This window comes from Melanotaenia boesemani, chromosome 18, assembly GCF_017639745.1.
Source record: "Melanotaenia boesemani isolate fMelBoe1 chromosome 18, fMelBoe1.pri, whole genome shotgun sequence".
In the NCBI taxonomy this organism is placed as follows: domain Eukaryota; kingdom Metazoa; phylum Chordata; class Actinopteri; order Atheriniformes; family Melanotaeniidae; genus Melanotaenia; species Melanotaenia boesemani.
The window spans coordinates 9,837,395-9,862,581 of record NC_055699.1 but is presented as its reverse complement, the minus strand read 5'-3'; the positions used below and the strand labels follow the sequence as shown (position 1 = coordinate 9,862,581).

The following is a 25,187-nucleotide window of genomic DNA, read 5'->3' as shown; positions in this document are numbered from 1 at the left end:
CCTGTTGTTTTTCAACTCTGATGTATTCAAACTTCCACATTTCCCCCTTTCAAATATTTCAGAGTAATCGGCCCTAAGACGATACTCTGAAACTTACAATAGGGAAAACCTTTTTAAGCACACTTGTCCACACACGCAGGTCTCAAGCATAACATAGGAGCCAATCTGAACCTCCCGTACGAGGGCGAAAAAAAACCCCGAAGGGAGAAAAAAATTCCCCCGTGCCGTGGGCGAGCACCGGTAACTTTTGATCTTACTTGACACTCAGGCACGGGTAGGCCAGTGGACCCCTGCATGAGACCTTCTAAGTACTATGACAGCAAGTAACCATACACACACAACAAAGAAACTCCATTACAATCTGTTTTCACAAGGATAACCTATTACAGAAGATTTCTGACTACAAAAACCACACGTGAATAGCACAAGATAGAGTCTTTTTCCAGGCCGGAGGCAAACAGGAGTGTTGGGTCACCAGCCTTTCGTCACAGGCTGCCGTTGTCCAACCGACTGTAGTTCTATTGAGACGTCACAGGTCCAACTCAGTACGGACCAATTGGGCAGCCATGATGAAGGATGTCTGTTTCTTGAGACTCGTACTCCATGCTCTCCTCAGGGCGGGAACGATGCACATGCCAAACAAGAAAAGAAGGATCAGAACCAAAGCTGACCCAACTCCCACCTTTATCAATACATTTTTCCAGTCAGCCATTAACTGGTCCAACCAATCAAGGGACCAGTCGCTCTTCCCAGCATGCTCTCGCACCTCTCTCCCCACCCGCATTATTTCTTCCATGGCAGATGCAAAAGAACCAACTGGCGCTGTGTTAGCTACACTTCATACCACACATCGGGAGCCCAAAGAAAGCATTCGTCGTTGTAGACTTGAACGCTTCCTCTTTACACACCCGGCGTTGTTCCTGGGCACACTCCCAAGAGTTGTACTTGTCTGGGATAACAACCGGAGGGGCTCCAGGCGCCTTCGAGCACCATATGCATTCTTCCGATGTCATTTCCTTTACTGACAGCCAAGCCCAGCGATACCAAGTGTTGGCCATCGCTTTCTTCCATAGGTAATCTTCACTAGGTCTAAACCCTCGTACTTCCGGTTGCCCCTTTACATCCTCCCCCCCCTCTAATGTTTTGTCATGATAACTATTTACCAACGTATCTAACCCTAGAGGGGAAAGAGTGAATGACTCAACCACCCCACTGTCTGGTTGGCCACCAGTAACCACGGTGGGCTGCGGTTCAGGTGTAAAATCAACTTTATTCACAACAGGGGTGTTAACTGTGGTCTGGTAAGAACTTACAACCTTCCCAATCTCCAATAGACCTTCCAGCGTGTTCCATGCAGCAGCCCATACCTGGTCAACCATTAAGGATGTTATACGTGCTAAGTGTTCATACCCCAACACACCTGGTACTGTCTGATGGTTACCTATTCCTGCCTGTGGGCGTGGAGTAATGATTGCTTCAAGACCAACCTTATCCAGCTCTTGGACCAGAGCCGCAGCTGGAGGGGGAGTGGGCTCCTCCTTTTTAAAGTGAACTCCCCATTTCTTGGCAGTTGCAGCTGTGGTAACATAAACACTTAAGTCTGAGTCCAGAGGTTCTAGCCTGGACCCCAAAACCTCTCCTTCCTGAGCACCGCTTTTATCATCCATCCCAGGATTCACTGGAATGTTATGCCCCTCTACATCTTGTTCCTTAATTGATCTTACTTTCCGCCTATGTTGTGCCAAAAGGGCAACATCTGTCTGAAATACTGAGTTACGGGTAGTGTATAGATGTGTGCGGGTGCATGCCGGCAAGAGACCTGACCGATAATGACATTTGGCATGTGAGTCGTACTCCCCTTGGTCACTGAGGTCGCTCCCTCGTTGCGCAGTTGCCCCTCTGTTTCCTTGAGAAGGCCCTGGTGATGGGACGACGTGGTGACTGTTGCTTCGGGTCCGGATTGGTTGAATTGTCCCTGCCGAGATCCCTGTCTCGCCCAGAAGAAGAAACCAAAGGAATGTCAACCACAACATCATCGGGCGGGAACTCTGAATCTGCCCTGACAGGACTATCTTCGTCAGATGCATGCGAGGCGATACTTCCCCTTTTGGGGGACTGGTCATTTGAGAACGCTGTACAGTCCGACCAGTCCCCAGGGCCCGTTTTGCAGTTGTTGGTCGTAGGTGCCAACGAGCAATGGTTCAGATGATGCCAAGCGACGCTCCCTTCGACCTGGACCGCAGTCGGTGTGGCACGGACCACCGTGTAAGGACCACGGCGTCTAGGAGTGTTCCACTTTCTTCGAAACTCCTTAATGTACACCTTATCCCCGGGCACCACTGGACCAGATGTCACAGAGACTGGTTTTGGTTCGTTCGCTTTTTCCTGAAAATAAATCGCTTTATGGATAGCAGACAACTGTTTCATATAACTGTGCAGCTCCTTTTCCAACTGCTCCAGCGGGGGTCCTTTGAAAGGACCCCGAAACTGCGGACCCGGCATAGGGCGACCTGTTAACATTTCATGAGGAGACAAATGTGTGACCCGATGAGCTTGCATGCGGTAACTCATTAGGGCCAGCGGTAATGCGTCATGCCACCGCAAACCAGTACATGCACAAATCTTATTAATTTTTGCTTTAAGTGTGCCATTCACTCGTTCCACCCCTCCCTGGCTGGAGGGAGTGTAGATACTTCCATGGCGGACTTTGATTCCCAGCTGACGCAGGACGCCCTCGTAGACTTTATTGATAAATGCTGGTCCCGAGTCTGATGAAAGGATGGATGGTAAGCCAAACCTAGGGATCACCTCACGGACCAGGAACTTTATGACTGTTCCCGCCCCCATGTCCTTTGACGGAGTGGCTTCCACCCAACGACTGAAATGATCAAAAACCACCAAAAGGTAGCGCTTACCGTGTACCGGGACCAACATGTCCACAAAATCTAAAATCAGATGACGAAACGGGCCTTCCGGGACAGGAATTCGCGCTGTGGGGGTGACAATACCTTTTCGAATGTTATTTTGCGAGCATATCTCGCACCGATTAAGCGCATCCGTCACCAGTGCCTGCAGGTACGGCGCCCAATAACCCTGTTGTTGTATTTGATGTATCACCTCATCTCGCCCACAGTGGTCTGGTTTGTGACACTCTGGAATTAAAAGAGACAAAAGTGAGATTGGAGCGACGATCAGGCCGGTATGTGACCGCCATAACCCTCGCCCATCTTTTGTAGCACCCCTTTTTTCCCACATGTTTTGTTCACTCGCGCTGGCACGCGCTTGCATTAATGTGATATCATCAGGTGTGACAGATGGTTCCAACTCCACAGCTGGGGCCAAGACGGCGACCTTGCAACCTGAAGCGTGCTTTGCAGCTTCGTCTGCCGCATTGTTTCCCATTGTGGTGATGGAGTTGTCTTTTCGATGAGCAGGACACTTGATAATGGCCAATCGATGTGGAAGCATCATGGCCGAGATCAACTTCATAATCTGTTTTCCATGCCGAACAGGTTTACCATCTGATTTTTGAAAGCCGCGCAGTTTCCAAACTGCTCCAAACAGGTGACAGACTCCGTGAGCGTATGCTGAATCTGTGTAAATATTAGCAGAGGAGTCTTTAGCAAGTTCACAAGCTGCAGTAAGTCCATACAATTCAGCTAATTGTGCAGAGCAAGGTTGTAAACATTTTTCAGCTTTTACTGTTACGAACGTCCCTTCCTTTTGTTGCACCACGGCGTAGCCTGCGTGAGTTCCCATGTGGTCTCGAAAGCATGACCCATCCACATAGTACGTGACCTGTGCGTCGTCCAACGGCTCAGATTCCAAGTCCGGTCTCAGTTTCGAGTACCTCGTGGTCTCAGCGACGCACTCGTGTGTATCACCTTCAAATTCAAAAGGTAACATATTAGCAGGATTTGTGGTCTCACATCTCTTAATTGTTACATCTGGATAGGTGAGCAATGGTAGATACTGAAGGCAACGTGCTGTTGTCAGAACAAGTTTGCTGTGATTGATCAACTCTGTGATTTTATGATGGGTGTAAATAACCACAGGATATGACTTAGTTATTGCAGACGCCTTTTCATACGCCATGTGAACAGCTGCGAGGCCCTGGTAGCAGGGGGGCCACCCTCGTGCTACGTCGTCCAACCTTGCACTGTAGTAAGCGATGGGTTGTTTCCTTCCACCAGCACATGAGTCTTGTGCCAATACAGCCGCTGCATACATGTTACATCTGTTTGAAACATAAAGATGAAAAGTTTTATCATAGTCTGGCATTTTCAGCGCTGGGGCATTTTGCAGTTCCTGCTTGAGCACATCAAAAGCCAACAGTGCCTCTGTGGTCCACTCCAAAGACTTCTTTAAAGTCTTGACTTCAGAGGACTTCAGGAGTTCCCTGAGCGGCGCCGTCTTTACTGCGTAGTCCTCCAACCACTCCGCGCTGAATCCTGTGATACCTAAAAAGGTCATTAGTTGCGCGCATGTCTGTGGACGCGGTGCTCGACTTAGGCCTTTGAGGTGGTCAGGAGACAGAGCTATTGTTCCATGGGAGATTACTCTGCCAAGGAATTCCACCTGAGGCTGGCAGAATTGCAGTTTTGTCCGAGATGCTTTGTGTCCACATTCTGCCAGTCTCTGCAGCACTTTGATCGAGTCGCGCTGACAATCTTCAATGGTGTCTGAACAAATCAATATATCGTCTACATACCGGATTAGGACGCCGCTCAAATCCAGCTCCTGTAGATCCTGACTCACCACACGATCAAACCACGCGGGGCTGCTTGTCAGTCCCTGGGGCATTCTGGCGTAGCTGTATTGTCGACCTCTAAAGGTAAACGAAAACAGATATCGTGACTCTTCTGCCAGAGGGATACTGAAAAATGCTGAACAAAGATCCACTACTGTAAAAAACTTAGCTTTAGTAGGGATGGCATTCAACAGTGTGTGAGGATTTGCGAAGTCTGCAGCGACATCTTCAACAATGGCATTGATTGCCCTTAGATCATGGACCAGTCGGTACTTTGATTTATCTGCTTTTAGAACTGCAAGAATTGGGGTGTTACAAGGACTAGAAATCTCAATCAGCACTCCTACTTTTAAAAAACCATCAATTAAGATTCCAATCCCTTCTTCATCTGCGGGATTAAGTTTGTACTGTGGCCGCCAAGGTAAAACTGCACCTGGTTTTAATTTGACAGTAACTGGGCTGGCTGAAACTGCCAGTCCCACATCCGTCTCATGTCTGGACCACAGTTGGTCCGGAACCTGTGTTAAAATATCAGTTTCCAGATCACTGTTAAATCCAAGGGGGTTGGTTTTGCATGTCATCATTATGTTTTTCCCTGGTAGCACCACCATCTGAGGTGTTGCTTGTAATGACAGGTCACACCTAATTCTTAACATTGATCCATTCTCTGAAAGAGAGATTAATGGGTTCTCTGTACTGTTCCATGTTAAATGCTCTGCAGTTCTTACCATCGGACCGAGGTCCCTTGAATGGTATCCTGGGTTTACCAACAGTGTAATATGTGGTAAAGATTGAGTAACACAGTACCATTTATCAATAAAGGTGTTCCGGTTTACCTTTAATGCTGCACCCTGGCCTCCAATCAGGATATATGGAGCCTGTATTTTAACCATCACTCCATCCGTCTCCTTTTCCCACTTATCCTGAAAGGTTGAGCTGGCTGATGGATCAAAGAACATTGTACAGTGAGGAGGTAACTTTGGTGGAGAACCTTCCAGGGCCCAGGCCCTCATGCATGCCTTCCATTTTTCCAACTCCGAACCCAGAGGCCCCTCTATGTTCCCCAGCCAATAAACATTTGCTGGTTCTGCTTGGGCATTCATTTGTAAGTTTAATCCACAACTTTCCACATATATGCCCAAAGGTGAACATAAAATTTTGAGCCCGAGTTTACAAAGTGCATCTCTTCCTAACAGATTGACAGGAGTTTGGTCCGAGACCAAAATGGGTATTTTAATTTCATCATTTCCTACTTTCATTTTTACGGGAGCAGTAATAGGAACCAATTGACTTTTTCCCGAGAATCCTACTGTCTTCACAAAGTTGTTTGACATGGGAAGGTTCTTGGCAAGGGATCCCTGTATGCATGAATGGGTCGCCCCCGTGTCAATCATCATTTGGACCTGTCGATCCTCAATTTGGACATTTATCATGGGGTCGGTGCGTGTATGCATAATCAATGGGTACGAACCTTTACCCGCAGGATCCTCGGGACCCCCCTAAAACTGAGAGGGTCTTGGTTGTGGGCCACCCAGGGGTCCACCTCTTCTAGGGAAGCCTCCGTTTCTTCCAGGACCACCTGCTGGGAGGGGCATAAGCCGTGGGCAAGCCTTAGCAAAATGTCCAAACATTCCACAATACCAGCAGCGGAGGGATCCCTGCCACGCCCCAGAGGAGGGAGTACCAAGCCTTGAGTATGAGGGACGGAACGGCTGGGGACCCCTAGCGGCCTGTGTTGACTCAGGAACTCCAGCAGTCCGTTCCGCAGCTAGATCTGTAAACACAACAGCTTGAACCTTTTCTTTCAGCTTGCCTTGCAAATCATTTAGTTGCATCTGTGCCAGCTTCCTTTGAATCTGGAGGTCCTGTTCAGAAGTCTTAGTTAGGTCTTTCCTGTATCGGGTTACTGCATGAACCACATGATCACGGAACTGTTGCGCTGGCATAGATGTTAGACCAACGACATCCTCCAAACGTCTGCTGACATCCTTTGGCATTGAATCGATGACTGCATTTCTGTAAAGAGTGAGCAAAATAGGATCATTTTCCACATCTTTCTGAGACTCTTGACGCCACCTTTTTAACTGTGTATCGATGTATGCTGCTGGGTTCTGGTCGTCCTTCAGAGGTTCCCCTTTTAAAGCATCAACATCAATTTTATTAGGGTACTGTTTGCGTATTCCTTGCCAAATCACCCCCTTATAGGCTGCTAATTCTGTTCCATCTGCCCTTTCACTCAAAATCCAGTCCAGTTCATTGTCTCTGAAAAACTGCTGCATTTTAGACAACCCCAAAACCTGAGCGAGGACAGCTTTGATGTCACCCAGTGAAAGAAATGTTCCAGCCGTGTTTGATTCCAAAGCCTTAATCCACTTGCCTCCTCCTGCGGATATTTGAGGGAGCTCTGAGACCAAACCTGTCAGGTCCCGAGCTGAAAAAGGATGATAATCAGCCCTTGTTCCCCGTAGCCTTTTGTAACCCAAGATGTTTTAGAAGATACCATCCCCCCTTTTGGCACATGGTCCACCCCATGTGACAACTTAGCAAACTAGGGGAAAGAATTGACAAAGAAGACAAGGTCTTCCATCAGTAGAGCGCACAATACCTGCAGAACGAGAGGTGCATGGTGGAATAGTCAATTTACCTAAAAACTGACATACTTTCCATTTTTGTTAATATGTGACAGTATCCCAGGTAAGAGTAAAATCGTACACAAAACATTAAAATTCTTGTGTACCTGAATCCTGGAGTTGCCTGTTCTGGCTTCCCCCTGTGAAACAATCCTCATTAGCATAAGCACATGTGTACAAGGTGATAATTTTCTCCACCTGTAAAAGTTCTATCCCAAAATGTCATAAGGGACAAAGTCATTTTTGATTTTAAAATGCACATACACATATTTTACAAAAAGAGATGTAGAGTAGACGTCTCCTCCTCCTGTAAACAGATTATCAGACCTGCTTTTTATGACAATAAATGTGTGTAACTGTTAATGGCAGCAGAATTAACAGCGTTATAAAACAGCAATCAGCCTTCTGTGGAAGCGATCCTGGATAAAATCCTGCTGGAAGGAAAGTTCATTCAATATCAGTCCATCAGTCGTCTGTCTTCAGGTCAGAGTCAGAAAACTTTGTCAAAGTCACGTCAGTAGTTCTGCGCAGAAAGGCCAAATCAGAGCAGGTCAATTTTCCTGCATTCATGAGGATCCTTAAAGTTCATTTTGAAATTGTTTGGAAAACACTAATTGTTTTGGAGATTTTTCAACTCCAAGATGGTATGGACTCGAACCCAATTGGAATTTCTTTGAATAATGTGTCCATCATCAGCCAAATTTCTTTTGCTCGAGCAGCGCTTTTAGTCTTTTAGAAAACCCTTTTTTCATTATTATTATTTTTAAGAGAATCAGTTTAAAATATCCGTGGATATCAGACCAAGATGAAACAAGTTTTTAATTTTCTTCTGGTATCTCAGTAGTCATTTTATAGTGCATTTTCTTGTTTTAATGCAGAGCTAACAATGACCTAAAAGTAATTTTATCTGCCTCAACATTTGTTGTTTAAGTGTTTAAGGTTTTCTTTGTTTTACTTAAAGTAATTTGCATACAGTTACATCTGATAACAGTTAATAGAGGAGCTCCTTTAACGTAATTTAATTTATACATCAGCATTTTCTTTAGGTCATAGGAAATTTCCTCTAAGCAATTTATTTATTGATTCATCTGTTTTCAGACAGATTTCAGATTTTTAGTTTGCTTGACTGAAAAATAAATCTATTATGTTTTCAGTTTGTATCTTTAAAACTGTTTCAGATTCAATTCTTGTTTAATATAGATTATAGATACCGTACCAAGAGTACTAAAACCCTAACCTAAGCCATTTGTGAAAGATAAAAATTTAAAATAATCAGGACCCAGAGACACATGAACAGTTTTGGTGCAATTCACGCACACACTTAAGGTTTTCAGGAAATCAGGGGACTTGCAGTTTGCATCACCACAGAGAACCAAGCAGGGAAACTGCTGTTCGGTATTTACAGAAATGTACATAAGGATCAGTATGTTGGCATTTCCACCTCTGGCAGGAAGGTTTTACTCACTCTCACTACTTCAGCTGTAGGAATGAGAGAGATACCATCTTATCTGATCCTGGGTCAACGGTTAGACGGGTAATTTGGAGAAAATATAAATTCACGTGTCAGTGAGTAACAATTAGGATGGTCTGAAGGGATAAAATAAACAAAACATTATTTTCATCCCGTTTTACTCATTTTCTTTCTCCTTTATAAATGAGCCGATCAGTGTTGGATAACTAAGGAAAGGTTGTTGCCACCAGCTCACTAAACATGTTCTGTTCTTTCTAAATCAGGAAAACAAAACAAGACAGGGTTAGTAGTTCATCATGTCATGTTATGTGATGTCAGTAGCAAGCAAGTACTTCGTTGCAGTGAGCGTGCGTGTATTTGTAAATGCGTCTCTCGTTCCAGCTGTGAACGAGTCTATTGTGTGGGAAATGTCTAGAAGTGAAGCTTTCTTCTGTTTACTCTTTAACACTTTGTTTCCATAAACGATGTAGATCTGCTTAACTTCAATAAAGATTTTGAATTAAATCATTAATTATTTGTGGTAAGAATTCAGAACAGTCTCACCATCATTGTTTTAACTGGTCACATGACTGCTTCCATCCCCGAGTCAGCTCTGCCGTGGATCAGTCAGACGGCAAGCCGCCTTTTGATTTTATGGCCAATGACCCTTTTTCACCACGTGGATGTTCTCTCTCTGGTCAGTAGAACCGGATGGTTTTCCAACCTCGGGTCTTCAGCACCCACCTCTCTGTTCGCCCCTCAGAGCCCAGCGGCCACGCCACCTCGGAGCTGGACTACAGAGCTCACAGTCAGTTTCTTGTCCCAGTTCAGTCTTCTTGTCCTCTGAACAAAACGCATGGTCAGGAGCGTTGTGGAGGATGGTGTCCTACCATCCAAAAACAGATGTTTACGCGTCCATCAAACATCTGGTTTCAGTCTCTTTGAAACTAGGATATTGTTGGATATCAGATGTCTTTGTTTCTTGAATCATATAGAGCATCAGGTGGAGCTGGTAGGAATGGGCATCCGTATCAGTTTGTAGGACATGGTGGTGATAGAAAGTTTATATACATATATATATCAGTGGGTCTCTGCTGACTTTTATCCAGGCGGAAGAACTGAGTCGGGTCAGGTATGCAGCCTGTGAGCTTCGGGAGAGGGTGTCTCCGACAGAGACGAAGGGAGGGGGAAAAGAAGAAAAAGGAAACTAGGGTCAATATTTATTCTATAGAGATTATGTATGTGTCTGAGTAAAGATGCAAGTTTTTTGTCTCTCAAAGATTTGACAATGCTAAAAGTAAACTCTTAGATGTGTGTGTATATATCAGCAAAAGCATTCTTCATTGTAAGCAAAGTGTCGTTCAGATTTAACAGATCTAATTTCCTTTAGGTAAAAATTATTTATGTTTGACAAGTTAAAAAAAAAAAAACACACAAATTAAGTAGAAAGAATGCAATAAAATTAAAGCATTGTGAGGAAGGTGTCCATAAGAAAGGAATGAAATTCTTATAAAAATATTTTATAAATGCACATACAAGTCAGCTGAGACTCAAAAACTATAGTTTTTCAGATAAACTTATGGATAAAATGTTCTATTTTTCTTTCCAAACAGACAACCAGCTTTTACAACCCGAAAGTGTCCTTGTATGTATTAAGTATTCTGGAGCAGAGCAAAACATTTCCTCAGTCTGATCAGATCATTTGACATTATCTGGATCTTTTCCAGACGTAAATTTAGCATCTCCTTCTAATTTAGTTTTTACTGTTAAAAGTACCCATTTTATTTCTTCATGAGATTTCTCAATCAAACTGTTAGACAGAGCTTCGTTATTACCAACGTGTCCTCTCTCTCTGCTGCTTCGGAATGTGAGAGAATCTCCAACCACACACACACTCACACACTCTTTGACTCTTTTTGTTGTTATCTTCTTCTTTGGTTTCATTATTCTTTCCTTTTATGCTTCAGCAATACGCTTATTTTATTTATTATATATTTGTTTCTTCTTTATTTATTTTATTTTATACGGTGCACCTATTTGAAATATTTAGGTATTTATTATATTACTTATATTTATGCCCTATTATTGTTTGGCCCTTTTATTTCTTTTTTTTCTTTTTTTTTTTTCTTTGTTACATATTGGGGATTCCATTTACCCTCCTTCTCCTTAACAGCTGTATTTCCCATTTCAGCTAGGACGTCTCCTTGCTGGATTTTTCTTCTTCGAGGAGCCCAAACTCAGGCACAAAAATTGACTAAAACGCCTATTATTCCCACCGAAGTTTTCACCTCAGTGCCGGACTAACCCTACCCTACCGCAGTAGAATAGTGATCTATCTTGCCTTCACAAGATAGTGGGACCCTACCCTATTTTCATAAGATAGTGAGAAAAGGGTGGTAAATGGGAGTCCAATATGAAAACTTCTCACCGTGTGTGATTCTGGGTGCTGCTCCACACGCAGTCTTCGTTCTGGATATCAGTGGTGCCTGAACGGAGTCCCTCCGCCGTCCCCTGACAGTTAAGGCTGAGCCAGGGCTGAAGAATCCTTCAGGATGCGCAATCACGGGTTCTGGTCCTCCGGTCAGTCACTCAAGATATCCTGTTCGTGACGCCAAATTGTTGTGGAATTTTAGTTATCAAAGATCACACACTAAGTGAGAATCAAACAAAGTAGTTTTATTAAGAGCTGATCAGCAATGAGAAACACACAGTCAAAGAGGTTTGGCTGAGTGAGTCTGAAGAGATGAGTGTGTGCTCTCGTTAATATAGTCAGAGCCTGAGCTGATAACATCGAGGTCGAAGGTCATTGTAGTAAACCCCTCATGGCCTGGTACAAGGAAGAAAAGAAAAGGGGGAAGGGGAGCTCACTAAATCCTTATCTGGGTACACAGTCATTCTCCTCCCTAAGTAAAACATAAGCCAAGCTTTAACAATGCAAAGTGTAGTCTACAGAATATAAGGGTTCTGTGTAAATTTTCCATGACACTCTCAATAACAATAATAATTGTTATTGAGAGCAAAATAATAATAATAATCTGGGTTTTCGATGATAATAAAAATTGAATGATCCGATATTTTTCTCCTTCTCAGTTTACTCTTGTGCTGTTTTCAGTTGCAAATCGAGCGTAACTGGCATTGCAGCGCTCTGCTGCAGACTCCTCCCACAGCCCCAGTTGCTTTGGTTTTATTTAACGCAAGTTTCCAACACCTCTCAAGTTAGACTGAAGAGTCGTGGCTAAATAATCCACCAGCTCCCAGAGACACAGCATGATGACAAACGTGATAAACAAACAACTTTTTTTCTCGCCAAAGACCAGTACTATGTAAACGCAGTGAACAACCCGGGATTTAAGAAACTCATCAACACTTTGGACAAACGGTATCACTGCAATCGTGTCTCCATTTTAGTGGAGTGCCTCTCTCTGCCCTGCATGATGAGTGTGGTGAGGGTGTTGTGAAGGACGTGGCTACAGTCCAATGTTTTGTCACCGCTACAGACCTGTGAAGCTGCACCTTAGAGCCTTACATAAATCTCACGCTACATTTTTTTGACGCGGATTTCAACGTGAAAACTAAATGTCTCTAGAGTAATTTTTTCTAGATCACACCAGGCAGAACACAGCTGCTGGTCTGAGACAAACAATAGCTATGTGGGACCTGGGAGGAAAGAAACTGGTCTATATTACCACAGACAAGGCTTTATATATATATATATATATATATATATATATATATTAGAGAGAGATAGAGATTCACATTATAAAAGTGAATAAAAAGTATTTGTGTTAAATAATCGAGAATTCAATTTCAATCAAAATAATCAAGATTATTATTTTTGACATAATCGAGCAGCCCTTGATCAAATAAAAGTTGTTCACTCAAGCTATGTTCATTCATATTCATCTTAATTTAGAACTTTGGACCGGGTTTCAAACAACAGTTGGGGTGATGAAGCCCACTCAAGTGGCTGTTGCCTCCTCACCTCCTCCTTCAAATGCTCTCACCCCAAAAAAATGGGCCGGATGCATGCATGAGAGATTTAAGCTAACAACGCAGTAAAATGCAAATAACATGGATAAGAATCAGATGACAAAGGTCAAAAGGCCAAGCCAGTCTCCTCTTGGGAAGCATAAAAAAGCATTCCTAATGGAGGGAGTTGTCCTTGGGTTCACTTAAACTTCAAGAACTGCAAGAGCCTTTATTTGTTGGATGGAAACTTTCCTCTCTCATGAATTAAGCAGGCGAAAGTCATCTCCTCCCCCTCAAAGGTCAAAAGAAAATGTACAACAGGAGAAGAGATGATAACCCTGCACAAGGAGTTCAGACCAAGTATTCACTCATGTCTGATGTAGGATTTTCACTCCTCGGGTCATTCTTGTCATGTTTTGTGTAACGTGATGCACCAAATGTTTTCAGTAGGTGGTAAGTTTGGATTTCAGGGAGGCCAGTACTGGACTTTTCTACTACACATCCATGCTGTTGTTATAGATGTAGTATGTTGTTTAAGATTGTTTTGTTGCCATATGCAAGACTTTCCCTGAAAGACATTTGTTCCCATCCATCGTCTGGATTTCTGATTTTAAACGTTCAGTTTTCTGTGTTCTTCTGTGAGTAGAACATTGCTGTATGAGGCTTGAAAATCATTGCTTTATGCTCTTATTTATTTTATACACATCATCCCAAGTATTTGTGATAGAAAGGGGTTGTGCTTTACAACCATGGGTTAAATAAATAAAAAAAAAAACAATGTTGAATTTGTTAACCAGTTACCACTGTGCAATTAAAACAGACCCGTGCTACATGCAAGCTGCTTTTATGAAATAAAGTTATGTCTTTAAATTAACAAACATACATTTTTCCATCAGTTTTGAAACATTGGAAAAAGTGTAAGCATTTTCTCTGGACTTTTTCCTCTAATTTTACACCTAATGCGCTAATTTCTGGACACAAAAACAAGATGTATGAACAGATTAGCAAATAAACAGAATACCTATTGATCTAACTGGGACAGTTTTGGTGGACCTGAATCTTTTGCTTAATGAAAACAGTATTTTACTGTAAAAACCAGTAACTTTTTTTCTCTCTGTGTGTTGCAGGAGAGCAGCAGTTCTGTTTTGGTGACGGGAGTGCGTTTCAGCTCGGGGTCTCCTGGGCCCAGAGAGTTGTGCTTCAGCTACAAAAGCTTCGAGGGTCGTGTTATGGTTACAGTGACCCCAGGAGTGCCTTCACAACTAAAACTGCTCAGTGGACCTGAGCAGGTAAAAATAAATAAAAAAAAGCTCTTAGTCAAACCCTTTAAAGATGTCTGCAAGGCCAGTTCTAATAAACTCATCCCATGAAGTTGGACGGCAGGCTGTACTGTAGGCAAGATATATGAAAATAGAAGCACTCAAAGTGCAAACCTTTGCCAAGCCATTGTTATTATTTTTTAAATTTTTTGTTTGCTTTGCTCATGAGGCCAAACTAAATGTGAAAGCTAACCCTTTTTGTATGTTTTAGCCTTTGCAGGTGTTGAATGGTCACGGCATTACCACACCATTCCTCGTCCAGCTGTGTGATGAGTGGGGAAACCCTTCTCCAGACCAGAGGGTTGTTGTGGAAATAAGGACTTCACCTGTTACATTGAAGGTTGGCCTGAGAAAAAAAAAGAAAATAAAAACATTTGGAGAGAAGCCAAGTACTTATGAAATATACAGAACAATGAAATCTGATGGATTTTGTTAAAATAGGTGACGACTTCTGTTAGTTCACAACCCGTGGATCCAGAAGGGAAAGCCCGCTTTAAGGTTAATGCTGTAAGCGGTTCAAAGTAAGATTTTACATTTTTTTACATTTTACATCATTTATACTCAAAACAAGTGCATGATCCAGCATGAATTAGGACACAGCTGCTGCTCCCCCAGTCCCCGGTAACACCATTGTACCCTTTTCTTCCACTAGAGGGTACTATCAGTTGGAGTTTAAGGGTTCCTTCAACAGGGAGCCCATACCTGGTCCAGTAGTAAACCTCACTGTCATCCCTGATTCCAACAAGCCTGTCAGACTTGACGTAGAGTACAACACCGAGATTGCTAGATTTCTTGCTGGAGACATCTTCCCAGGTTTGCAATTGAAACTGTTTAATAGTTTTAGTTTAGTCTTCATATTTATTCAGCGATCTAATGCCATTGATGTGTGTGTTCAGTTTTCTCTGTGACAGTGGTGTCTGACGAAGGATGCCCGATTACAAAGTTTCCCCCATCTGCTTTGTACATGTCAGTGTGGAAAGGAGAATCAAGTCCGATTCCACCGGCAGTAAGTGACAATGAAAAGGCTTTCCTCCGTTATCGAGGCTATTATCTCTTGAGTTACGTTGTTCTGCTACTTTTTTGTGCAGAACGCTAAGCTGCTGAGGTGCAGTAAACCTATGGAACATGACCGGAAAGACCGCTATTACTTCAGGTAACATTACATTTAATCTTTTTCTGTTCTGCTGAACTTTAGGTGAATTTGCTGTGTTATCAGTGATCCACTGAGACTATTGATACCACTCATTTCTATGCATTCGATATGAAGTTATTTCAAGCAGCTAGTTAGCTTAGCACAGAATTTGTACATGGCAAGATGGGTTGCTTCATTATGTTATGAGACAACAGATTAAAACATAAAACATTAGTTAACTAAGGTCTTTATTCTGTGCGAAGCTAACTTCACAATTACTTAAGTTTCATTTTTACTGTTTAAAAGAGGTTTTAGTCTTCTCAACCACCAAGTTTGCAAGTCAGTTTCCCAGAAAATGTAACCGTTCTTACAAAACTGTGTGTTTCACTTCAGAGACAAAGAAATCCCCAGAGAAGTTGGAAAGCACACCATACAGTTCTCGCTTCACATTAACAAAGCAAAAGTCATGTACAGTAACCAGGTAAGTTTACACTTTTAATCAAGAAGAAATTATGTTTCTCGACACTTTGTTTTAAAGCATCCACAAAGCATCCAAATATGTAAAAATAAGTGCACCTCACAGAAAATGCTTTTTTACCAAATTTTTCAGAGCAAACACTTCATCCTTTCTGAAATTTTGCCAGTGCAAACAAAAGAAAACTGTCCCACTTTTAAGACTGTAAAATTAGGATCAGATTAGTTATTAATGTTTAGAACGTCCTTATGAAGTGAAAGGTAACCTTATTTCTTCAAAGACCTGCTCCTGTCATCATGCTTGGATCTACAAAGTTTTTCAAGGTAGTTGGAGAAAGCTGTAAATGCCTTTTGAGTATAACAATGAATTTAAAAAGATTTTTTTAGAATAAATCATTGCTGTTAAAAACAAAATCTTGAACAACTGATATTGATAACAAAAGAGGAACCTTGTGTCAGCTGTAAATCAGCCTGCTATCACTGATTCATCTAAACTTTACACCAAAAGTAAGAAAATTAATGTAAGGTCAGTTATTTCTCCCCCCTTTAATAACAGGAGTTGGTGTTTTATTTTACACCGTAGGAAAGACTGATTTGTCACCTTTAATGTTAAGATTTAAGTGTTCCAAGGTGTGTGCTAGTTACAGGTGTACGACATTGGCAAACACCTGGAGACTCGGGCTCTTAAAATTACCAACCAAGTTCGTAACCTGGGAGTGTTGATAGACTCAGATCTGACTTTCAGCAGCCATATCAAAGCTGTCACTAAGACAGCTTTTTACCAGCTCAGAAACATCAACAGAATTAAAAGTTTAGTCTCCCAGAAAGACCAGGAGAAACTCATCCATGCATTCATCTCCAGTAGACTGGATTACTGTAATGGTCTTTTAACAGGACTTCCTAAAAAGAGCATTAAACATCTGCAGCTCATCCAGAACGCTGCTGCTAGAGTTTTAACCAGGACTAAGAGATCTGAACACATCACACCAGTTTTAAAATCTTTACACTGGCTTCCAGTCAGTCACAGAATAGATTTTAAAACCCTTCTGATCATTTACAAATCCCAGAATGGTTTAGGCCCAGAATACATCTGTGATATGTTCAGAGAATATAAACCTAGCAGAGCTCTTAGATCCAAAGACTCTGGTCAACTAGTCCAGACCACAGTCCAGACTAAACATGGAGAAGCAGCATTTAGCTGTTATGCTGCAAACAAATGGAACAAACTGCCAGTGGAGATTAAACTTTCCCCAAATGTAGACATTTTTAAATCCAGGTTAAAAACTTTTCTTTTCTCATGCGCCTATGCATGAAATCTGCACGGTAACTTTTTTTTAACTTATCTTGCTTTTAATCATTTTAATGTAATTTATTATTTTATTGTGATTATGTGTTGATTATGTGTTGATGCCTTTTACTATTCTAAATATCTGTAATGTCTTTGTTTTATGTAAAGCACTTTGAATTGTCCTGTACATGAAATGTGCTATACAAATAAACTGCCTTGCCTTGCCTTGCCTTGCCTTGCCTTGCCTTGCCTTGCCTAATTTGAGGAACCACAATAGCTTTTTCCACCATTAGTTAATGTTCCCAGCTTTAAGGAACACAGACAGCCTGGCTAATGAGCCAAGGATATAATATCAAATTTGCTCTCTAACTCAGAGAAAAGAGAGACACTAAATCTGTGGCATCTTTTGTAGCTAAGTTAAGTTGCACTGAAACCCCAAGTTAAACACATTGGAGATGCAGGATAAGCTCCTATTACATATATAACTATATAAAAAGCTGCACTTTACAGCCAAACTCATACAAGTGCAGGAGTGAGTAAACTGGTAGTTTTTTTTTTATATATCTGTTATAAAATAAATTCAGTTTGATACACTTTATTGTCTGTTTGATGAAAGGATAGTTCTTTGTAGTTTAACATTGAGAGCAAAGGCATTGAGATGCTTTACTATCTTGTGCCAAATGCACTGACCTGTATGATTAGATATTCACACCTCTACCAAAAGGTGGCTTAAAAAAACCCAGATTATGAAAAAGCTGAGGCAAAACTCGGATTTTAATCCGTTGTATTTCTTAAACATTGTAACAGAAGGAATAAAGCACAGAAAGATCAATGGTCATAATTCTTGCAAGTCAGTGTTGCAGTTTGGTGGAAAATCATACAAATGTTTACTATTTTAGAATATAAATGCAAATGTTTTTATGTTCAGCAGTATACTAGTTTTATCTATAAGAGCAGCTTCATTAAGGATCAAATGTCTCATGTTTGCCATTATTTTCCTTCATGCTTTGCTGACTTAAGTCTGATCTCAAGACTGTTTCCAACCTTCTAGATCAGTATAGATGTTGTGGCCAATAAGCCTGTAAAACTGGGTCCCGACTTTCAGCCTACAACCCCAGTTGTTTCCTACAGTATGGACATCGGCAAGAGAACCTTGATTGAGAACATGACTCTGAAGCTAATGGTGAGCTAAAGTGCTTCAAAGCTTTTAACTTGACCAACTCGGACTTTCTTATTGTTTTTTTACAAAATGCATTTCCAAAGCATTTTTAGCATTTAATGCACTTCTGTAATATCTGTTAACTGCCGTTTATTATTTCAGGATGCGTTTGGAAATCCAGCAGGACAAAACATGAATGGAAAAGTGGTTGTTTCTATAATAAACTCCAATGGAGAAATAAACAGTCTCCCTCTGTTTGAAAGAAACAGCGAGAGCATTCAAGTTGATTTAGAAGAAGGAAAAGCCGTCATCACTGTGAGTAACATTCTCCATAAGAGGCGTGTTATTTTGACTTTGGGAGAGCTGCTCATTATGCTGTCACTCATCTCAGAGACTGGCCATCATGGAGAAAAGCCCTGGTGAGGACGGCAGGACATACAAACTCCTCTTCAAACCTGAAGTGCCAACATTCCCCACATCCCTGGAGTCTTTTGAGCTCCCCTTCTACTTTTACAATGGTACAGTAAAGAAGCTCCTGACTGAAAGAGCTCTTTTGGTGGAATAAAACTTCATTAGCAATATTTCTGGAAGTGGGCAGGTAGTTGTGTGACATTAGGACACAAGTAATAAATGCTTCTTTTTATGTCATAAGGAAAAATTGTGGAAATATTTAAATCTTTTAAAAGTAAAAGTAATAAAATAGAGGTTTAAAGATGCTTTTTTTTTTGTTTAAACCTCAACAGTGCAGTATATAGAAATTGGTGTATAGGTGCTATGTATAAAGTAGGCTGACACATTTTTTCCCAAAAACCCTCATTTCCTGTGTACATGTTATAAGTACCAGAGATGAGCTTTAGTCTTTTGTCATTTTTCTGCATTGGTAGCATAACTGTACAATATGATATCTAAGCACTTGAGCAAAATCACCTTCAAAGTAGTTAATACTGCATGAAAGTTAGTTTTTACAACATTTACCTGTTTTTTCTTTTTCTATTTAGATGGTGAGAACCAACAAAAAATGGCTGAGCTGACCAAGAAAAAAGATGAGATTGAGAAAAATATTGAAATACTCAATGAGTATCTTGGGCATCATTCAGAACTCAAGGATATGTACACGAGTGAGTCTTTTTTTAAAAGGGTTGTTCAATGTAAACGTTTCACTAATCATAGCAACGTGCTGCCGTATCATTATGAGCTGGTAGCTTTGGATACCAAAATGACCTTTTCTGTGTTATACACTTAACATTAAAAATAAAAAAAAAAGTCTACAAATGCTTTAAACTGCACTCCCAGTCCAACTGGGTCTTTATTTGTGTGTCTTTTAGTATGTGGTACCAATTTACTATGTGTCTTTCATGTTAGAAAAAATCCAGGATGAAAAAAAGAAAGAGCTCGGGTACAGAAATGAGCTGCAGAAAAGTAATATGACAATCATTCAACCTTTACCCGTAAGTTATAAAGTCTGTTCACTGATTCTTTCCTGTTCTGATTTTAATCCCATATATTGATCTGGAAATGCTATTTCTACATTAAAAATCCTTTATAGAGCTCAGATATTGATACAGTACTTAACCAAAAGAAGGCTGAAGCGAGCATGTTGGAGAGAAAGCCCAGAAGAGTCTGCACCATCCCTAACAACTTCACCCATCCAGATGTTTTGGGAATGGTAATAACAACTTTAAAATACAGTTTGTTTTTTGTTTTTTATTGTGAAGGTGTGGTGTGTGTTTTAACTCTTAAGCTTTTAAATGTAGGTTGCCCACCTGGCTTTTATTGAGGACGATGAGGCTGCGAGGGTTATCTCCTGGCACCTCAGGGGCGACTTGGACTGCATCATTACCAGGACGACAGCAGCAGCTCGGAGCATCTACAACGACACGAACGGCCGTCAGCAGGTTATGGCCCTCGACAGCATTCATGTTCAGCAAGGAGCCAGGTACAGCTAGGGTGTCCTTTTATTATTTATTTATTTATTATTATTTTTTTGGGGAGGCGTAAAAACACTCAAGGTCTTAAATGAAATGCCTTCAGCCTGACTCATGAATGCCCCATCCCTTCTATCAGTATTGATGTTTGTGTTTCTAGTTGTTTCAGATGAGTGTTTCTTTCACTGGGATTTTTTTAAAAACATTTCCTCCTGCTCAGACTACCACAATAACCTCTTGTTATATTGGAAATTATTGTGCAATCGGTGATCATTAAAGGTCCCATATTATACACTTTATTCCCAATCTGAGACCATTCATTAATATCTAAATGAAATATTTCCGCCATGGTATGGACAAATCGACCCTCAGTTTGAGTGCAGCGGCTTCTCTTCACCTCCCTCTTTTTAGCAGCTTCAGAAATGTGCCGTTTATGGTGGGCGGAACCCTGGTGGAGCAGCTCAGCTGTTGGCTCCGCCCATCGCATCGCCCGTCATGAGGTGATTGACAGGTTAATATATTTTCAAGCTATCAGACTAATAAGGCCGAAACGATAAAATAACTGCCAGCTCTTACCTCTCCAGCTGTGTCATGGACAGTTGGTATTGGACCTGGCTTCAGCTTCAAACGGTTGGCGAAGCCTGCTTTCCATGCCCCCATGTTGTGGAAACAGTCCTCTTTGAAATGCTGGCCACAGACATGCAAAACCTTTGGAAGTTTTCCGGGTACATTTCCTCCAAAAATAAAATTAATCCACTCAGTCCTCGTGGGTTCAGTGGATGGAAGTAAAAAAAACGTTTTCGTGTTCATTTATGCAGCCACAAACAGAACAGTGCTTCTGTCGCTTAGCCATGTCCGCTAACGAGGGTTGCCGAAGAGGGAAAAACACTGGGCGCTAGGTGATTTTTAGAGGGCGGGCTTTGAGAGCCGGTAGACGGGTCCATCGCTCTGTGGGGAGTGGTTATTGTCCCTTATGACGTCATAACGTACACGCTTTCAAACAAGCTCATTTCAGCGCTTACTTCCCTAGAGGTGGAGCAGGGGGGAGAGAGAGCGCCTGAAAGAGTTTCACACTTACGGGTCTCCTACACATGCGGGGGGACCAGTATGACTGTTCCAAAACCATTAAAAAGTGAATTTTGCATAATATGGGACCTTTAAATAGTGGAAATCTCATGGTACAGATTTCCCGTTGATGGCAAAGTTTTATGTAGTTTTTAAAAAATATAATTTTTCTTTCATTTTGTTTTGCTGTAGAAATTATGGTGACTGATTGTAATTGTTATATTCAATTTTTATATGTTTATATTTGTTAAAAGGGGGCTACCTACATGTTTTTCCATCTTTTGTCTTCCTAATTCTTGAGTTATATTTGACGTCTGGTAATTTATATAGAATGTGATGCTTAAGGGTATTGAGCCTTGCAAGGAGAATTCATCCACATTGGTTAAGCTTCTCTGGATCATTTAGATATTCGTGCTGTATTGGTTTTAATGTGTTCTATGTGACATTGTTCATGCACTGGTGCAGTAGTGGTTGTGCATTTTTTCTTAGCTGCAGCGACAGAGATGAAGGGGTGTTGCAGAGCCTGCACTGGATCTAACTCATGGAAACATCTAAGACCCCTCTGATGATTCAGATGAAAATCAATACATTATTAAATAATCTTGGCATTCAGAGAAAGATTATTCTCTACAAGGAAGGCAATGACAGATTACCATTACTGCTTCTTTTTTTTTTTCTTCTTTTTTTTTGTCACTGTGCATTTAAAGGGCTGCACGGTGGTGTGGTGATTGGTACCGTGGCCTCACAGCAAGATGGTCAATGGTTGAATCCTTGGCTTGGGTTCGAACAGTGGCCTTTCTGTGCAGTGTGTGCGTGTGGGTTCTCTCCGGGTACTCCAGCTTCCTCCCACCATCTAAAGACATGCAGGTTAATTGGTCACTCAAAATTCTTCCTAGGAGTGAGTGTAAGTAGTTGTTTGTCTTTCTGTGTTGGCCCTGCGATGGACTGGTGACCGTCCAGGTGTACCCTGCCTCTTGTCTGCTATTTGCTGGGATGAGCTCCATCTTCCCTGTGACCCGAATTGAACTAAATAGTATAGAAAGTGGATGGAAACAAAAGGGCTGAAGTAGTGTTTGTGTAATTGTTATTGCTTCCAGAAGATGGAGACAAATGCTGAAAACTCTGAACCATGTCATTATACTGTATTTGCGCCAATCAGCCACAACAAAGTAACAATTTATCTTATTAAAACACAATATTTTGCTTTGAAAACATGCATCTTGTCTGATACATGGATTCTGCTTTGAAACTTGCCACAACTTGAACATAATTGTAGATTTAACACACTCAATTCTCAGATGACAGTGTTCTGTTGTCTCTTCTTCGGGGCCCAGAATCAGGGCATAGCAGAGTTCTGTCTGATTTTGTCATATGGTGTGGAAACAATTATTGGATCTCAATGTGACCAAAACTAAAGAAATTATAACTGACTTTAGGAAACAAAACTTCTAAGCATGATGTCAGTATCATCAACGGAGAAAAGGTTGAAATTCTGGACACCTACACATACCGGAGCGCAATATTTGATTCCAAACTTAAATAAAAAAATAAAAAAAACACTTGCGGTTATAGCAGAAGAAAAAGTGTGTGTATCTTTACATGTTGGTTTTATGGGTTGTCAGTGAAAGACAAAAACAGCTTGTCCAGCATTATCCAAACTTGCTTCAAGGTCACAGGTGTGCAGATCCCCGATTTACACTCTCTGTGGATCAGCAGGTGTTCCAGGAAGCAAAGAGTCCTCAAAGAGAGGTTTGCCTTGATGTCCTCTGGGTGGCGCTGTCTCGCTCCCAGCAGGAAAACAAACATACGCTAATTCTTTTATTCCTTATGATTTTTAAATGCTAGCAATAGTGCTTAGTGTGAGGTGTTAGATGTGTTGTTTTTTTAGTTTTTAATCTGTTTATTTCCACTGTTGCACTTTGTTACTGAGGATGAAACGGCTGCACTTCATGGTTGGATCATTTAGCTGTTGATGTTCTATCCTGAATTCTGACTAATCTGTGTGTAACATGGAATGTGTGGATAATGTCCTGTCCTTTGCTGCGACTCATGTCTGCAAACTGAATGACCCCTTAGGGATAAATGAAGAGTTCTGAATCTGAATCCCATATGGCAGCAGTAGCCTCCCCCAGCTGGATAGCAATGGGCCCCAGAAAAACAGTTGAAAAAAATCTAACAATCGGAGGTGTTCACCTAGCCTCTTCACTCCACACAGAAAATACTGTTTGGATCTGGTCTCCTCCTCAGCTTCAGGAATTCTTGGATGCGGCACTGGGCCAATCAATTAATTTGCTTTTATGTAACACACAAGTCACAATTTCCTAAAGCCTGTGTGTCAATACTTGAAAGCTAACAGCTAAAGTCTGTCACCTGAGTTTAATGTGAAAATGTTTAATCAGCGTTCAGTCCTGCATCAAATGTCCTGCGGTAGACACAGTTTTTAAAATACAAATATACTCAAATTATGCATTAAAACCTTCTCAGATGTTGACACCTGTTAACAGCTTCATGAGCAGATACACTGATTTATGAAGTCTGCTTGATTTCATCAAGTCTGCTTTAACTTGTCATACATGCAAATGAAGATTACAGCCACAAACAAGTTCATCAACTTTACTGGTTTAAATATGAGAGGTCATCACCAGCTACATCATAATGTTTCAACAAAATGAACAGGCAAAGTGTAACTTCTTCTGGCACCAGAATTAAAATGACAATGCTTTGTGTTGCTTGCAGACCACTGCCACATATGAGAGGCCACTACAGGCTGTTTGACCCTCGTGGGAACCCAGTTTATGCCAAAGACTTGCTTATTCATCCCCGTGAAAAGGAGAACTGTGAAATTGGTGAGCCTCTCTCAATATTTCGTTGTGTCACTGCAGATTTATTCGAAGAGTCCTCTTCTAGAATTACTTCTGTTTTTTTTGTTTTTTTTGTCTTTAACCAGTGTTTAAAAACCTCCTTGGTGACACTATTGTGATGGATGACCTGGACTCTGCTACGGAGTACAGAAAAGCGGTGAGTCATTAATGTTGACAGAGTTTTGCCATACTAACTGGCTGGTGGTTATCTATCCTCTAAATGGGTTGTTCTTTGCAGGTGGTGGGGAACAGAATGCCATGTCCCACTATACTGACCAGGCAGGGGGAAAGGGTTAGTTCCAAGGGCAAATTTGGAGGTACACAAAACAAAGCCCCACCGATTACTCAATTACCAGTGTTTGGAGCCCCTCTCCCTCAGATCTACTACATTCTGACGGAGCAAATAGGTGAAAAATCTGTCCTTTTATTTTTCATATTTTTAATATTTCAGATTATGCTTTAAATTGAGGTTGTTTTTGCTGTTGGATAGAACTGCTCTCTCAGTACGGCTCATTTAAAAAGAAGATGGAGACAACAATAGTGGAACGAGACAAGTTCTTAAGGGACAGTTCTGACATGCTGAAAAAAAAGCAAAACTTGCAGCAGCAAAAAGAAGAGTTGGAGGGCATCAAAAGACAGCTAGGTAATTTTTATTTGATGCTTTGCATTTTTTTTTTTTTTTTTTTTAATTATTGTTGTTAATTTTTTGTTGTGTGTGCTTTTCCTTCAGCATTAGCCTCAGCAAGACCAGGGAAACGTGGTCCTGAAGGGTTGGGAGAGCCATCTGGCATCATTACAAAAAAACCAAGAGGAGGATCCACATAAGAGATGCCAGTGCAACCTGAGTTATAATGTCGTCCTTTATCTTACTGTAATTTTTTTTTTTTTTTTTAACGTCATATGAGAATTTCTTTTGACATATTATCTGCCAATCTTAAGTTCTGACTTGTTTAAAATTAAACAAATGTCAAATGAACTCGTTTCCAAAGATCTTTCTTTGACTGTGAGCATATTCATTTGTAGTACTTAGTATAATGAAATGCAAAACTTAAATAAAACTGTACTTTAATGGATGCGAGCAGAGGGTTAGCAACAAAGATGATCATTATCCTGATGTAGATGTCTGAAAATAAATCTTGTTTTTATAAACCTAAAGACAGCAGGA

General features: G+C 41.2%; 1 protein-coding gene across 1 annotated transcript in view; it reads left to right on the top strand.

Moving 5' to 3' along the window:
* smchd1 (structural maintenance of chromosomes flexible hinge domain containing 1) overlaps nucleotides 1–24,998 on the top strand; it is a 42,996-nt gene extending 17,998 nt beyond the window's left edge. The window contains exons 30-48 of the mRNA XM_041967614.1: nucleotides 13,927–14,088; nucleotides 14,330–14,458; nucleotides 14,560–14,639; nucleotides 14,771–14,931; nucleotides 15,015–15,124; nucleotides 15,207–15,271; nucleotides 15,644–15,731; nucleotides 18,064–18,195; nucleotides 18,334–18,486; nucleotides 18,563–18,689; nucleotides 19,170–19,289; nucleotides 19,534–19,619; nucleotides 19,718–19,837; nucleotides 19,926–20,107; nucleotides 23,898–24,007; nucleotides 24,109–24,179; nucleotides 24,261–24,429; nucleotides 24,513–24,665; nucleotides 24,753–24,998. Coding sequence (XP_041823548.1) covers nucleotides 13,927–14,088; nucleotides 14,330–14,458; nucleotides 14,560–14,639; nucleotides 14,771–14,931; nucleotides 15,015–15,124; nucleotides 15,207–15,271; nucleotides 15,644–15,731; nucleotides 18,064–18,195; nucleotides 18,334–18,486; nucleotides 18,563–18,689; nucleotides 19,170–19,289; nucleotides 19,534–19,619; nucleotides 19,718–19,837; nucleotides 19,926–20,107; nucleotides 23,898–24,007; nucleotides 24,109–24,179; nucleotides 24,261–24,429; nucleotides 24,513–24,665; nucleotides 24,753–24,847 — 2,313 coding nt within the window. The 3' untranslated portion in view covers nucleotides 24,848–24,998. The remainder of the gene's footprint in view (nucleotides 1–13,926; nucleotides 14,089–14,329; nucleotides 14,459–14,559; nucleotides 14,640–14,770; nucleotides 14,932–15,014; nucleotides 15,125–15,206; nucleotides 15,272–15,643; nucleotides 15,732–18,063; nucleotides 18,196–18,333; nucleotides 18,487–18,562; nucleotides 18,690–19,169; nucleotides 19,290–19,533; nucleotides 19,620–19,717; nucleotides 19,838–19,925; nucleotides 20,108–23,897; nucleotides 24,008–24,108; nucleotides 24,180–24,260; nucleotides 24,430–24,512; nucleotides 24,666–24,752) is intronic.
* The last annotated feature ends 189 nt before the right edge of the window (nucleotides 24,999–25,187 follow it).